Here is a 17,535-nt window from a genome sequence, read left to right on the forward strand (position 1 = left end):
GGGATTATTTTGGACAAAGATTTATCCCTTGGTTTAGTCTGTAACAAAGAAACACGATCTAGTTGCATTACTTTGGCCTTACAAATGAGCAGATCTTCTCTTTTATAGCCCCGGTGGACAAATTTTTCAATGAGAGAATTCAATTGTGACTCACAAACAGAACGATCATTGTTGATACGATAATATTGCAACATTTGAGAATATGGCAAAGAATTGACAAGGCTGCGGGGATGGCAGCTCGACGGTGATAGCATAGTATCGCGATCTGTCGCCTTAAGATACACACTGGTGGAAATGATGCCCACATTCAAGTTGACATCAACATCCAGAAAGTGTACATTGTTTTTAGAACTCTCAAATCTAAACTTAATGGCATTTTCCGTAGTATTATGTGTCTCAATTAATTCTCTTAACGTAGCTTTGTCCCCCTGACAGATGGCAAACAGGATATCGATATATCTTTTGAAAATAATAAAGTGATTAGCAAAGGAAATATTGGACAGAAAAATATCATATTCGGCAGAAAAAAATAAATATATCATGGTGTAAAGATTTACCACATCGATGGTCGCTAAACAGCAATCATCAGTCAAAACAGGAAGTTGATGTAATTGTTGGAAAAAGGTAGTGGCGTCCAGCAAAAAAGTCAGTTGTAAGTTTATTAGAGGCTGTAAGATATCATCCAGATAAGTAGCTGCAGGCTGTAATAAAGAACCACGAGCGGACACTATTGGACATCCGGGAGTGGGAAACAAACCCTTGTGGATTTTTGGCAGCCTGTAAAAACACGGGACCACAGGATGACTAGGCAATAAAGCTGTTTTAGTGTTTTCTGTAATAATAGCTTCTGCTGACATTGTGTAGTAGGATTGGCTGAAAGTTGCCGGTACTGTAAGTACTTGTGTCAGATAGTTGTCGCATGGCTTCCTTATTGTAGTCTGATAGATCCTGTAGGACAATGGCGCCACCCTTATCAGCTTGTCGAATGACAAGATTTTTGTTGTCACTTAAATTTTTGAGGGCCATACGTTCTGACGGCATAAGATTCGGGTGGGTGTTACTATAAAGGTATGTGTCTTTGTGTTATGTTTTGTAACCTGATAAAAATTTATTTCGTAAATTTAAACGTTGTTGCTACTTGGCGTCATTGGGTTTTTTTGAAAATTGGCCACGAGTGCTGCACCTCTGTCTACTTAGAATCTGCTACAGTAAAGGCACCGGCTCCTGATTATTTGTTACAGGGAGTGCCAAACCCCCGCTGGATATAATCTGTCTGCTCTTATGCCAAAAGAGCATACAAGTTTATTCATTTCATCTGTAAAGTACTTTTATACTGGTTTTCTGGACTTTCCCCCTTTTTTTGCATTGTTGCTTTTCACATGTAAAGTGTGGTTTTATAAACAAACGAGTGACTGACTTACTGGGAACATACGGATTGTGCATCTGTGAATTCGTACAGACTGTCCAATATGGCTGATGATGATTGCATTGGACAATTTAACTTTCCGATTGGAGATATTCACTCATTTTTTGATGCCGAAATTAACACCATTTTGTTGGAGAAGGGGATTGATGATGAGGTGGAGGCTTTATCAACCGATATTATCTACCGTGATTTATTGCGACTGAAAAAGAAAGAGGTAGATTATCATCTACATGCACTCTCTTTGAGTGACTATTACCAGACTAATATGATACCTCGCGGTATCCGCGTTAGAAGCTGCCCTACGATTGGTCGGTATGACCCGCAATTCTGTAAAAGATGGACAGGGACATTAAACAAATGTACAAGGGGACTATGATAGGCATACTGTCTACGGATGGCTAGCGGGTAATCCTGGCGATGACAATAAACAAGCCTTTTTTCACCATAACAAACGACAACTAAAAAAAACCCCCTTGATCGGTTTGAAACTGAGTCGTCTCATGACCATGCAAGCTCAAATAGCGATCTGGAACACGACAAGCCTTCAGGTGTCCTTTTAGGGGTGGCCCCACGGCGAGGCCGCGGTGGCCTTATGACAGGCCAAAAAGGCGTTATACCAGAATGGGCCAACAGTGGAAAAGGAGGACAGAGTCCAGGCCAACCCCCGACGAACCAGAGAGTTTAATTATAACCTCTCTTCATATGAGCTTTCGCATAGTGAGACTAAGTTGTTGAGTCCTTTGTGCCTTCTGTCCCTTTCAACGATCTACAGTAGCAAATAGAGAAGCATGAGCTTTTTAGGAAGATTAAGCTCCAAGAATTTTTTGCAAACCAGCCGCAGTATAGCACCATTGCCAGTCCAAGATTACCTCCTGCACTTAAAAATTTGGAACAGTCTCCTCTTTTGAACCAAATTCCTCTAATCCGAGTATTAAATCTTTTTCACGGATGATTGACTATGGACTACCGGTGATTGATTGGAACATTCAGCTACCACCCACCCGAATCTTATGCCGTCAGAACGTATGGCTCTCAAAAATTTGAGTAACAACAAAAATCTTGTCATTCGACAAGCTGGTAAGGGTGGCACCATCGTCCTACAGGATCTATCAGACTACGATAAGGAAGCCACGCGACAACTGTCTGACACAAGTACTTACCGGCAACTTTCAGCCAATCCTACTACACAATGTCAGCAGAATCTACTTAGCATTCTACAGATGGGTCTGGATGCCAACATTATTACAGAAAACACTAAAACAGCTTTATTGCCTAGTCATCCTGTGGTCCTGTGTTTTTACACGCTGCCAAAAATACACAAGGGTTTTTTTCCCCCTCCCGGACGTCCAATAGTGTCCACTCAAGGTTCTTTATTACAGCCTGCAGCTACTTATCTGGATGATATCTTACAGCCTCTAATAAAGTTACAACTAACTTTTTTGCTTTTTTACCTTTTTTACAACAATTACATCAACTTCCTGTTTTGACTGATGATTGCTGTTTAGCGACCATCGACGTGGTGAATCTTTACACCATGATCCCACATTCGCTTGGCCTGGCAGCTCTAAGAAAATTCTTGACCATTCACAGTGATTTTGATTCTATTAAGATTGAATGTTTGGTTGAATTGATGGATTTAATTTTGCATAATAAATTTTTTCTGTACAACAATACTTTTTTTTTTTTAACTCTTTATTTTTACAGTGGCAAACAGTACATTTAAATGAGACTGATATCTGGACAATGCATTTACAGACAATTCGGTGTAAACAAACAACATGGTATAATGCATATAAATAAAATATACCGTTAAGAGTACCACTGTCTTTTTTTTTTTTTTTTGTTAGTACTGCGAACAAACAGCAAAATAATTGCATTGGGGAAACACAAAGAAAAAAAAAAAAAAAAAAAATAGAAAAGAGCAGTGGGGGGGGGGGGGGGGAGGGGAGGGAAGGAGGGGAAAAAAATAAAATAAAGATACAAATAAAAGAGAGGGGGGGGGTCATCTAACCTTGCACATGAAAGTGTATCAACTGTTTAAGAGTTAAATCTTTTAGAGCATCAGGCAAGAGATCGTGATCGCATTTACCCGGGGAGTTGCCTCTGGTAATATACATACCAGGGAGACCAAATTGATCTGTATTTCCCCACTGAGTCATGTAGCAGCGCAGTGATATACTCCATGGAAGCTGCAAACCAGACCTTGTTGATAACGGCCTGAATGGGAGGGAAGGTAGGCTGTTTCCAGTTTGCCGCGATCAGCAATCTGGCGGAGTTGAGTACGTGGCCACATAGCTTGCTTTTAGGGTTTGAGGTCCCTGCAACTGGTCTGCAAAGTAGAGCCGACAAGGGATTTTTTGGGGTCGGGGAAACCAATATCTTTCCTAAAAGAGAAAAAATTTCGTCCCAGTAGGAGCTAATCTGGGGGCAATCCCACCATATGTGGATGAACGTACCCTGAGATCCACAGTTCCGCCAGCACTGGCTAGAGCTAGAAGGGAAAATACGGTGTATTACTGTGGGAACCATGTACCACCTAGTGTATACCTTAAAGGCATTTTCCTTGAGATTCGAGTTTATTGAAGATTTTGCTATTAGTGTTTTTATTTCTGACCACTCCTCCTCCTCCAAAGCAACGCCCAAATCCCTTTCCCAAGCTACCTCAAAAGGTTCTTTAGCCGGGGGTTTGTCTGCCAACAGGGAGTATAGATATGAGATTGCTCCCCTGCGGTCTGGACTGTAAATACAGAAACGTTCAATGGGAAGTGGGGATCTGGGCTTAGTTGATTTGTATAGAGACTTTACAAAGCTGGAAATCTGGAGGTATTCAAAGTGTCTGAGACGCTGACTATCATATTTCTCACATAGTGCTTTATAGTTTTGAGGGGTGAATTCCCCTGAAATGTGCGATAGACGAGTGATACCTGCTGAGATCCAGGGTTGTGAGTAAGGAGACATACATCCCAAAGGAAAGTCCGGGTGTCGCCAGAGAGGGGTGAGAGGGGAGGGATATGGTGCCAGTTGGAGTTTTTTGTTTAGATAGTCCCACGTTCTTAACACAGAGTGGACACAAGGGGTTTCCAGTACTGAGGCTGGTCTCAATTTCGGCGGTAGCCAGGGGAGGAAACAAACTGAATGGTAGTTAATTAGTTCGCTCTCTAGAGATACCCATTTCTTGACCCCCGTCTGCATATGCCAAGCTACAACATGGCCCAATTGCGTAACCTGAAAGTAGCGTTCAAATATAGGGAGGCCCAGTCCGCCATTGGAAGAAGATTTCGCTAGGCAGGATCTGTTTAATCTAGGGGATTTGTTTGACCATACAAATTTGCCACATAAAGACTGAATTGTACGAAGGTAAGAAGTAGGGACCACTATTGGGATCGTTTGAAATAGGTATAATATTCGGGTTAAGATGTTCATTTTAATCGAATTTATCCGGCCTGTCCAAGATATAAATAAAGGGGACCAGGTTGCTAGATCTTTTTTAATGGAGCATAGAAGAGGTTCGTAGTTGGCTTTAAATAATTGGTCAAAGTGTTTTGTTATCTGTACACCCAAGTACTTTATAGATTGGGGGCGCCAAATGTAATTAAAGTTTGACTCTAATAATTCCGTGGAGGTGTTGGGAAGGTGAAATGCTAATGCTTCCGATTTTGAGTTATTTACTTTGTGATCTGAGAGGCTACCGTATAGTGAGAGTTCAGCCTGAAGGTTTGGGAGTGAAGTCAGTGGAGAAGACAGTGTTAACAGGACATCATCTGCAAATAACGATATTTTATATTGGGAGCCCCGAACCGTAATCCCCTGTATATCCTGGTTCTTCCTGATGTGGGCTGCCAGGGGTTCGATACTAAGGGCGTACAGTAAAGGGGACAATGGGCACCCCTGCCGGGTGCCATTTCCCAGACCGAAGGGCCGGGAAATGACACCATTGGTGGTAACCACAGCTTTTGGACTATGGTACAAAGCTTGTATGGCTGACAGGAAGCCCCCACAAAAACCGTAAGTCTTCAGTGTCTGAAACATAAAAGGCCAAGAGAGGCGGTCAAAGGCCTTCTCTGCGTCTAGTGAGAGCAGGATCGCCGGGGTTTTGGTCTTATTGATGTATGAGATCAGGTTGATGGCTCGTCTCGTGTTGTCCAGGGCCTGTCTCGTTGGAACAAAACCCACCTGATCTGCATCAATCAATGAGGTAAGGTATACACTTAATCTTGTGGCCAATACTTTTGCAAAAAGTTTCAGGTCTGCATTGATGAGGGATATTGGCCTATAGCTGGTGCAGCATGTGGGATCTTTGCCTGATTTTGGCAGTACAATGATAGCAGATTTCATTGACTCGGCAGGAAACCTCTCCCCTGACATAATTTTATTAAAAACCTCGGCCAACCTTGGGACCAACAATCCTGAAAATGTCTTGTAATAAGACATAGGAAACCCGTCGGGACCTGGAGCTTTTGACGGTTTCTGCGACTTCAACGCAGTATTTACGTCTTCAGGTGATATAGGGGAATTGAGTAAGTTAATGGCTGAGTCCGATAGTGTGGGGAGGTGACATGAACAACAATACTTTTTATTTACAGATTCGCGGATGCGCGATGGGTAGTTCAGTAGCTCCATCTTATGCAAATATATTTATGTTTTATGCTGAATATGATATTTTTGTGTCCAATATTTCTTTTGCTTATCACTTTATTATTTTCAAAAGATATATCGATGACCTGTTTGCCGTCTGGCAGGGGGACGAAGCTACGTTGAGAGAATTAATTGAGACACATAATACTACTGAAAATGCCATTAAGTTTACATTTGAGATTTCTAAAAACAATGTACACTTTCTGGATTTTGATGTCAACTTGAATGCGGGCATTATTTCACCAGTATTTATCTTAAGGCGACAGATCGCAATACTATGCTATCACCGTCGAGCTGCCATTCCCACAGCCTTGTCAATTCTTTGCCATATTCTCAAATGTTGCTATATTATCGTATCAACAGTGATCGTTTTGTTTGTGAGTCACAATTGAATTTTCTCATTGAAAAATTTGTTCACAGGGGCTATAAAAGAGAAGATCTGCTCATTTGTAAGGCCAAAGTAATGCAACTAGATCGAGTTTCTTTGTTGCAGACTAAATTTAGGGATAAATTTTTGTCCAAGGTAATCCCGTGAGTCAATTGCTTTTATTCAGCTTCTGTCAGCACTACAGCCCTGGTTAAGTTTAATTGACCCATTATTAATAGTGATAAATCACTACCCCTTACTGAGCATCAGGTTATGCCCTATTATTGTAAAGGCCGTAGTATTAAAGACCGGCTAGTAAAAAGTAATAACAGCTTTAATCCGGGTCCGATATCGCGGACATGGCTTGGAGGGACTCAACATGGTTGTTTCAGGTGTTCCTGTACAACCTGTCAATTTATGCTCTCAGGAGATTCATTCGGACATCCTCATACAGGGAAGATTTACAAAATACACCATAACTTGACCTGTAATTCAACTTTTGTTATATACCAACTTATTTGTCCATGTAGTCTTTCCTATATAGGAAAGACTGAAAGAAAATTTAAAGAAAGAATGTCTGTGCACCGGTGCACTATTCGCCAGGCATTAGCTACCGGCAGCAGTGAGCATCCGGTGGCTCGACATTTTGTTGAACATAAACATCCCCTTAATAGCTTATGCTACAGAATGATTGACTGTGTGGGGTACTTGGTGGGGTACTTGGTATGATCCCAATCCCAAGAGGATACTTCTATTACAAAAGCATTTGTGTTTTATATGTTTTATAATAAATATTTTATATCTAAGAAGATATCTTGGTTGATAATTTTATAGCTGTACAGTGGAAACACTGAATTCACTATAAAATTGTTTATGGGCGCCGAATAACACTATTGGGTTGTGATTATATATATATATATATATATATATATAAATAAATACAGTATATATATACATTTTATTGTACATACATTTAATATAGCCCAGGAGGGCTCAGGATTGCAGACAGAGTGGGAAGTGAGAGGTGGAGGCAGAGTGGGAGCTGGAGCCGAATCCGCACTGCCACTGATTATGAAATGGCGCTGAAGACACTGCTGCCAGCGTCTCCTAGTGCATACACCGGGTCACTGCTTATGTGGGTGTGGCCGTGTCCTGGTGGAGCTGTGCATGCTGGAGCCACCAAGCCAGGAGCTTCCTGGGGGTAATGGATGGTCGTGCTGCTGAGACACAGCCGGGCATGCATATAGATTCATAAGCATGCCCGTCTGTGTCTCGGCAGCGCGACCCCAGGAATTAAATTTTTCCCCCATTTGGGGTAATTTGCCCTGGTTCCCTGACCACTGATGTAGAAGGTTGTTCACTACAGGTTTGGAGCATACTATACTGTATATAGATTTTCATATTTATGTTGATAATATGGCAATGATTAATCTTCTCTCTTGCAGGACGGCGGGCTTGTTTGGGAGAGCAGCTGGCTAGAATGGAACTGTTCCTGTTCTTCACAACTCTCCTGCAACAATTTACCTTTGAGATACCAAGTGACCAACCTCGCCCACGTGAGGACCCTGTGTATGCATTTACACTAACCCCATATCCTTATGATGTGTGTGCTGTAGCAAGAATGTAATTTACTAAACAGAGGAGAAATTTGTATTAAATTTGCATTGTTTATTACGGTATATCCAGCTAAATGCTTCCTAATTATTGCAAAACATATTGATAGCTGTGAGGTTTTTTTTATGATGCTTAACAAAACTATAAATCATAATATCAGTGAAATGCCCATTTTTGTGATTTAAATATAATAAAAAATCTATAATCAATTGGAAAAAGTTGAACCCAGTTTATTGTGTAACATCCCTTGTGGTGTGAGGCATGTGGGGAGAATGTAAACGTAACTAGAGCAGACGAACAGATTTCAGGAGAGAGAAAAGTAAAGTTTTTATTACGATACAAAAGGATTTAATTTTTTTTTAAATATGCGTTATAATATTTTTTTTCTTTAAATCCTATGTATCACATTTTCTAGCAAATAAATACTATTTCTTGTTATATATTTAAATGTTAAATCTTGTTAAATTTTAAATCTTTAAATGTTAAATCTTTAACGCCCTATGGTGAGAACCGCCCATATACGCCCATTTTAAAAATTCATAACATGCGCGTCTATGGAGCTGCATAGCTGTCAATCAGGTGTGGAGCTCCCAGGGAGCCCGTTCCTGATTGTCGGAGGGAATTCCCTATGACTTATGTCTGTGTCCTCTTGGATTAGAGTGTTCGGTTTGTTTGTTTTTTAACCTGTGGATTGCCTACATGGACCAAAGAAGACGCGATCTACACCGGATGGAATGGTGAGTTTAATCAGAACCCAAAACATTGAGGGGGTGTTTTGGCAAAACCCATTAGAACCCAAAACCTGAAGGTAATCAGAACCCAAAATGCAAAAAAATGGGCCAGTGCACATCCTTACTTCAACTCGCTCATCATCTAATGATTGTTACATAGGCCACAAGGTATTGCAGACACGGCGTAGCCTGAGACTTAATAATTATAATAATAATATCTTTATTGTCATAAAATGCTAACATACATGAACATTAAACGAAAATCAAGTGTAAGCAGTACAGGACAAAGAAAATAGAAAAATAGAGAAAAAGGAGTACAAGATTGTGTGTGATTCCGAATTGGCACTAAGTATTTAAAGTACGGATTGTCACCGGAAAGAAACTCTCTCTATATCATTTAGTTTTACACAAAACTGAACGGTATCACGTATTTGAGGGAAGTAAAGAGAACAAGTCGCCACTCGGGTGAGAAAGATAATTATTGTCTTTGTGAGAAGCCGTTTTTTAAATATATATTGTATGCTTGTCTGTTGTTACCCAGTTTGTTTTATCACTGTCTACTATTGTAAAGCGCAACGGAATCTGCTGCGCTATATAAGAAACTGTAAATAAATAAATAATAAATATGCTTGGTAAGGCAACCCCGATTAATTTACTTGCAACTGATACTACCCTCTGAAGGGATTTACAGTCAGCAGCAGAACAGGAACCGAACCACGCCACAACACCATAGGTAAGAACACTCTCGATCAGCAATGTGATGTAAAACAGGGACATCCAAGCTGAAGCTGTCACAACCCCTCCCATAAGATGGCTTGGCCCGCATGCGTTTTTCCTGACACTCCCTGCATTTTTCTTGCCATTCCCAAGAAATGGTCGGTTTCCACAAGCCCATAAACCCCCCTGACAGGCCAAATTTATTTTCTTTAGTAGCCAGCCAACGTCCCGTCACTGCTTCTTCCACGTGCCTGTGGCTGCTTATTGTTCTCCTTCAGGGCTGAAGAGTGTCCAGTGGCTCCTCATTGCTGAAGGGGAACAGCAGGGAATGAGTAGCAGCGGGCACATGGAAGCAGCATTGGCACACTAAAAACCATTTGCAATAGCGGCAGTGGCAGGAGTTCTGCAGCGCCGGGGGAGGGGTGCATGCAGGGTCTCGGTGCACTGGGCCAGGTGCAAGGGCTGTGGGAGCCACCCGAGGCAGGATGAGTGGCAGTGGCTGCTTCCTGGCCGAGGCCCACAGAACTAATGGGGCCCTCTGCCGTTAGCAATAAAGAATACAGTATCTATCCTTATGTATCAATGCCTATTTCCCTATAGATTGTAAGCTTGCGAGAAGGGCACTCCTACTTTTTGACTGTCTGTAAATACCCTGTTTGTTGTATCACTGTCTCCTTTGTAAAGCGCAACGGAATATGCTGCGCTATATAAGAAACTGTTAATAAATAATAAATAAATTAATTAATTAATAGGCCAATCACTGCGCGCCTTTATGAAAGTGTTTGGTGTCTGTGGCTGGAGAAGAGGAGAGGACCCAGCTTCCACCGGAGCCGAGGACAGGACCTGCTGCCTCTGGACAGCTGCAGGGGAGTTTAGCCTCCAGAGCTATTCAGCAGCAGGGGGAAGAAGAGGCAAAGGCAGAGCAGTGGCCGGGCTGTCTACTGACTGAATCCAGCTTATGAACACAATGTGTTTGTTAAGTATATGTATGGGGACACAGTGTGTGTGAGTATTGGGGCATAGTGTGTCTATACAGTGTGTGTGTATGGGGGTCACAGTGTGTGTATTCGGAGCACAATGTGTGTATACATTGTTTGTATAAGTTCACAGTGTGTGTATTCGGAGCACAATGTGTGTATACATTGTTTGTATAAGTTCACAGTGTGCATGCGGTCACAGTGTGTGTATGGGGGTCACAGTGTGTGTATTCGGAGCACAATGTGTATATACATTGTTTGTATAAGTTCACAGTGTGTATGGGGTCACAGTGTGTGTATTGGGCACAGTGCCCCAATCATTTTCTGCTTAAGGTACTGAGATGGTCCAATGTTATTGTTGGAAATGTAGCACAGTGTAGCAATAAAGTGTGTATGGTCATGTAGTATAGCATATAGGGCCTTATAATGTAGTGATGCAGGGTATGCAGTGTAGTGATGTAGTGCAGGGTATAGGGGGATGTAGTGTAGTGATGCAGTGCAGGGTATAGGGGGATGTAGTAGTGTAGTGATGCAGTGCAGGCCAGGCTATAGGGGGGTGTAGTGTAGTGTTGTAGTGTAGTGATGAAGTGCATGGTATTGGGGGATGTAGTGTAGTGATGCAGTGCAGGGTATAGGGGGTGTAGTGTGGGGATGCAGTGCAGGGTATAGGGGGATGGACATTAGTGTAGTGATGCACTGCAGGGTATACGGGGATGTAGTATAGTGATGCAGTGCAGGGTATTGGGGGATGTAGTGTAGTGATGCAGTGCAGGGTATAGGGGGGTGTAGTGTGTGGATGCAGTGCAGGGTATAGGGGGTGTAGTGTGGGGATGCAGTGCAGGGTATAGGGGGATGGACATTAGTGTAGTGATGCACTGCAGGGTACAGTATACGGGGATGTAGTGTAGTGATGCAGTGCAGGGTATTGGGGGATGTAGTGTAGTGATGCAGTGCAGGGTATAGGGGGGTGTAGTGTGTGGATGCAGTGCAGGGTATAGGGGGTGTAGTGTGGGGATGCAGTGCAGGGTATAGGGGGATGGACATTAGTGTAGTGATGCAGTGCAGGGTATACGGGGATGTGTAGTGATGCAGTGCAGGGTATAGAGGGTGTAGAGTAGTTATGTACTGCAGTATATGGTGACACACAGTAAGGTATGTTGGGGGACATGCTATGAGGGGGCAATGTGACAGATGCTTAGGGCATTTGGGCACACAGATAGGCATGTGGGGAAAATGTTTTTGTGGAGGGGGCATATCAGGAAACACTAGGGGCATTTGGGGCACACAGATAGGCATATGGGGAACACTCTGCTGAGAAGAGGGCCCACATTCCATCACGGTACTATCCGCATCATTTTTCAATAAAAGTCTGAATGTGCCCTATATCCTATGCCTCCTGTCTAATCCAACATCCCAAGATTTCCTTGCATATTCTCATTCCCTTTCATATCCCTACTGAATTAAGGAATTTGGATTGTAAAGATATTGGATATCTGCAATTGAAAAAGTTGGGCACTAGCAATACAGGGTTTATAGTCATGAATGTGGGGCATGATCACACCTCAATGTGGTGGGCTTGGGTATCTTCTGCTGCTGCTGTGGTGCTGAAAGCCCCTCTTCTCTCTCCAGTGTCCTAGACAAATTTGACCCATCACATCCCTCTCTCAATGCCACTGGTTACAAAACATATTTTTGCTCAAGATCACTATTGCTAAGTGCAGCAGACATGATATTTTCTATACTTCCCAGTACCTTGATGATTCATTAATATATAACAAGATGAGGTGGAGTTGGGATTTATCTGGCTGGACAGCTAGGGCAGTTGTATATTCAAATATATGTTGTCAATTCTAATTATTTATTTAGTTACAGTTTCTTATATAGTGCAACAGATTCCATTGTGCTTTACAGCTGTAGAAAATGATAGAACAAACTGGGTAAAAACAGACAGACATGGAGGTAGGAGGGCCCTGCTCCAAGCTTACAATATATAGATGCTAGATAAGTATAGGGGGAGTGTGAATATAACTTAAAAGCTGTAACAGAAGTGTTGCCAAGTAGGTTTCAGGGACAGTAATATGTATTAAAAAGTATACAACAATCTTTATGACAAAGCATGAATCACATGGCCTTTAATATCCTGGGATGACCTTATTGCCTCTGCCAAGAACTCTACAATGCAAATACAATAGGGTGCAGAGGGCACGGATGACTCATACTGTTACTGATGGGAAAGTGCTTAGCGCACAGCCACAGTTGTTGATCCTGGCAGAGGGAGAGGAGTGCACTACAATATGAGGGTAGCTTTCATTATTAACCCCTCATAGCCAAATTTTCAGAATGTGTCAACGCAAGGGGTATGTGAACTGCATCTACAGATATTGCAGAGAAGATTTGTGAGACATGCTCCAACACTATTACTGTACATTGATTATTGTTGTATTGTCAGAGACTTGTGTACTATAACCCATGTGGTCAGGTCCGGCAGTGGTTCTCAGATGTTCATGTAATGGCACTTTAAGGCCATCATCAGCAATTTCTTCCATATCATCCCCAGGCCAGCAGGGTTCCATCCGAATGTTGTGCGCTGAAACAAGGTAGGTTTTCCGGTATCAAAAGACAAATAGGGGTGAGGAGGGGAATGTAGTCAGAGGAGAGCAAGGGGTGAGGGGGAACACTACTTAATAATGATGTGTGCTAAAGAATATTGCATGAAGGGAAGACAGAGTCACTGAAAGGGTGGTGAGTGGTAGAGAGACAGATGTATCAAGCTTCAAAAAGTTATAAAATGCAGAGTGATAAAAAGCCAGCCAATCAGCTCCTATCTTTCCTGTTACAGGCTGGGTTTTACAAATAACAGGTAAGAGCTGATTGGCTGGTTGTTTATCACTCTCCACTATATAACTTTTTAAAGCTTGATACATCTGACCCAGAGTGAGCAGGACCACACCACAGCTTTGTAGCCTGTCACTGTGTGTAAATGGCCACATGCTTCCTATTTTGCAAGGCTACACGTTTGAGTAGTCAGGGATACCAGCACAAAAATGATTTGATGTGGCTCTATTTAAAACCTATTCCAACCATCCAAGATGATCATCTGAGCAAGAAGCACCTCCGGACGCAGCTGTCCACAGTTTGGGAACACTGCTGTCTTCAGGGGCTGGCTGGCAACTTTTAGCCCGGGGGGCAAGTCCAGAGCACTGGCCCATAAGTAACAGCGCATCCTTAAAATGGAGGTTTTTCGTTAAAAATATAACGACACCACAGGCTTCTCCACCTGTATAAAAAAACAGGACACCACAGGCTGCTCCCCTGTATAATATAATAAAAGTAATGCCATGACACATCAATTATTATACAGGGGGAGCAGCCTGTGGTGTCATGGCATTATTATTATTATACGGGGGAGCAGCCTGTGGTGTCATGGCATTATTATTATACAGGGGGAGCAGCCTGTGGTGTCATGGCATTATATCGGATGCGATATCGGCCGATCCGATGCGATTTTTTACCTGTTCATAACCCCACTATCCACTACACATGGAGTTAATTTTATATAGTGTGGCAAGCGCAGTAATCCGCTACGCTCGCCACGCTTCAGGCTTGGTGGCTCGCTGCGCTCGCCACACTATATAAAATCAACTCCATGCGTAGTGGATAGTGGAGTTATGATCAGATCGGCCGATATATCGGCCACCGTGAAACTAAACAAGTACCCTATATTTTAATGTAAAATTCCGAAATAAATATATAGATAGCTAAGTGCCCCTTGTAGGCATACTTAGGAATACTTTTATTATCCTTAACAGGATCAGTATGCAGGCAGACAGATAGTGAATTATTATGCAAGCCACATGTTCAGGTGACAGACATAGGGTGACAGTCGGGGCTCAGGGGTGATGAGAGAGAGGAATTCAAGAAAGCAGCCCAGGCATAGTGGGTGGGGGAGAGGTGTTGGTTACACTTACAGTCACTGCCGCACTCCTGCTGCCTGGCTCTCCTGGTCCTGCTGACTGACACTGCTGCTGCTGCAGCACGGCTCCCTCTCTGCTGCCTCTCTCTGCCTTCAACTCTGGGGCCGGACATTCCCACTGCCCGGCTCTCCTGGTCCAGGTCCTGCTCACTGACACTGCCGCTGCGCACTTCTCCTTCTCTGCTGCGGCTGCCTCTTCAACCCTGGGCACTCCTGCTCAGGCTGCCGCAGCCAGAGATACTCGTCTCCGCTGCCCCCGCGTCCTGGCTGCTTCCCACACAACCCCGCGTTGGCCGCCGCCGCCGGCATTTAGATATCATGACGCCGGAGTCCGGACATAAACACGTCATGACATCGCGCCTGCAACTCTCGGCAACAGGCGGCCGGCCTGGGCCCTCCTCCACGTAGCTGTGGAGGCCGGCGGCCATGTTCCTGAAGCCGCAGCCCGCAGACAAGTTTAAAAGACTACAGGAACATGGCCGCCGGCAGTGTAAGCATAGGTAAGGCGGCCGTGGATGCAGCCGTGGCCCGCAGCAGTCCAGCCAGAGCGGCCTGGGGGGCACATGGCACTCTGCCCCCCGGCCCAGCCCGCCCCTGGCTGTCTTCACCTGTCACTGGAGTCTTCACCTGTCACAGCAATATAGAAATAATGGGGCTTCTAAATTTTGGTGGATTCTGGGTTCTTGTAAGTAGGGTTTGGATAAGTGTGAGGATAAGATCTTTTAAGAAGGATTTTGAAGAAAAAAAAAAGTTCTAGCCACAGGAAATGTCCAAAGAGCATTAGGCATATCAGTTGAACTTCTGTATATAGTGTTCTGGAAGTTAGTTATTAACTTCTCTATTAATTATGGGTTATTTGAGTCATTTGACTGATATTACAGTAATAAATTATTCTGTATTTTCTTTGGTGAAAATATATAACGGGTTGTGAGTAACTTTATGGAAGACCTGGATTTTACATAGGAAACAAGGCCCCTGTGCAGGCTCTGTGCTATATGGAAGTCCTCGCTTTTACACAGGAGAGAAGACCACTGTGCAGGCTCTGTGCACTCTGCCTCCTCTCTGGCACTACAGTAGGCTAATTCTGGCTTTGTTCCAGAGCTTACTGTCAATGTGCAGGTCTCAGGAAACCCGGCGCAATGTTTTCTCTCAGGAATTTGTCTGCTGTGAGCCGGGCAGGGGGAGCCAGGAGCCGGAAGCTGAGCTGCAAAAAAAAAAACATTCAAATGATTAGGAAGCCATTGATTGTCTGAGAGCTCTCTCTGCCAATCAAAGGCCTCCCATTTGGATGGCCGTTGATTGGCTGAGAGAACTCTCAGTCAATTACTGGCTGCCTATTCATTCGTATGGGTTTTTTAAAATGTGCCCACCGTTCGGCTCTCTGCATCCCCTCGCCAACTTGCGGCGTCCCCCGCTTGCCTCTCTGAGTCCCCCCACCGGCTCCCAGCTTCTCCCCACCCTGCTCCGGGCTGCACATAAGATTTATCATGGGACCACGCATCAGGTCGGATGGCATATCAAACACAGAGATTTGGTCTGGGCTATCCCCGACAACCCTGGGCGGTGGATGCCGGGTTCATATTTGGGGTAAAAATTTGAAAAATAAAAATAATATTGGGTTGTGCTGTGGAACTAGAAGTCTCAGCAAGCCTCCCCGCATGCAGGGACTTGGAAAACCGCAGGGACTTGGAAGACCACTATCCATGTTGGCATGGAGTTGATTTTAAATAGTGTGGCGAGCGTAGCGAGCCACCGAGCCCGCAGCGTGGGCGAGCGAAGCGAGCCCCGCAAGGGGACTCAGACGCACGGCGCCATACTGGCGCTGTGAAACTACACAAGCACCAATAATAATAATAAAAAGAAAAACAAAAGGGATTCATCTGTGTGGTTAGAACCCGGGTATGTGTAATTCCCAGTGGATAGGCTTACTGTATGCTTATCTACGAAGGGACTTGATCGCTAACAAAAGCATCTCCATTTATTAAACAGGTAGTAGCGCTATGAGATGCTCATGTGTCTATGTAAAGAGTGATCCCATGCCGTTTGCTGAGAATGAGACGGTCGGTTTTGTGTTCACAATATTCAGCAGTGGCTACAGGAAATGCAGGCTGCACTTATTATTTGCCTAGGGTACCCGGACATTACACAGCCCATTTGCCCGAGCTTGTATTGTACTGTACAGTTGAAGCTGCAGCGATGTTCACGGGAATGAGACGCACAAGCGTCTCGCACTTAAGCGTATCCCATTCCTGGCGCATGACATGGTTCCATCTGTATATGAATCTGCCGCTGGATTGGTTGTAGAAATGGGGGGGAGTGCTCGCGCTGAATACCTTCTGTGTCGAGGGGGCTGCTGGGCTGGAGTAGTCCAAGCTCCTAAACGTTTGTATTATAGCGGGTGGTTAACCTAGCGCTCAACCTCTTTTATATCACAAAGGTGTATGGTGGGTATAAATGAGATAGTGACACGTGAATTCCTTTAAGGGATTTATTGTGCTGTACAACTTATTGGGTATCGGAACAAATGAAAAATAAAAAGCAATATATAATATGTCCGTCTAGCCAAACCAGAGGATGCTGCACGGTGGTAATTCTTGCACCCTGGAGGGCAGATGGGCTAAGATATTGCAGTGTGGGTGGAGGGGGGTAAAAGGGGGTAAAACATCTGTGATAATTTCTCACAGAGTGAATGGTGGGGGGGGGTGGGATGCAGATGCCCAGCCGTGTCTACACACAAAGTGCTTGGAGATGGAATAAGCACAATGGTGGGTGCGGCGATAATAGTCTCAGAAGTGTGGAATTTCTGTGTTAGATCATAGAAAGTATGTCCGGTGGGAAGAAGGAAAATGACAGTCTGTGGGGGAGGTCAAGGTGAGAGGGTGAGTGTCGCCGGGGGCTGGCGTCCCTAACCACCCGGTGATACACTCAGCTCTTACCCGATACCTGGTGTTCTCCGATGTTGTGGTCCCTCGCCGCAGGTCTGTCAGGGATTCACCGGTGATCCCATGCCGTTTGCTGAGAATAAGACGGTCGGTTTTGTGTTCACAATATTCAGCATTGGCTACAGGAAATGCAGGCTGCACTTATTATTTGCC

The 17,535-nt window shown here is 44.0% G+C and overlaps 1 protein-coding gene across 1 annotated transcript in view; it reads left to right on the forward strand.

The window, feature by feature from the left end:
• Positions 1 to 8,260, forward strand: part of LOC146026153 (cytochrome P450 2D17-like) — an 85,568-nt gene extending 77,308 nt beyond the window's left edge. The window contains exon 9 of the mRNA XM_083156566.1: positions 7,874 to 8,260. Within this exon, the coding sequence (XP_083012692.1) occupies positions 7,874 to 8,055 (182 nt within the window). The 3' untranslated portion in view covers positions 8,056 to 8,260. The remainder of the gene's footprint in view (positions 1 to 7,873) is intronic.
• The last annotated feature ends 9,275 nt before the right edge of the window (positions 8,261 to 17,535 follow it).

This window comes from Crinia signifera, chromosome 8 (assembly GCF_055691185.1).
Source record: "Crinia signifera chromosome 8, ASM5569118v1, whole genome shotgun sequence".
NCBI classification, from domain to species: Eukaryota; Metazoa; Chordata; class Amphibia; order Anura; family Myobatrachidae; genus Crinia; species Crinia signifera.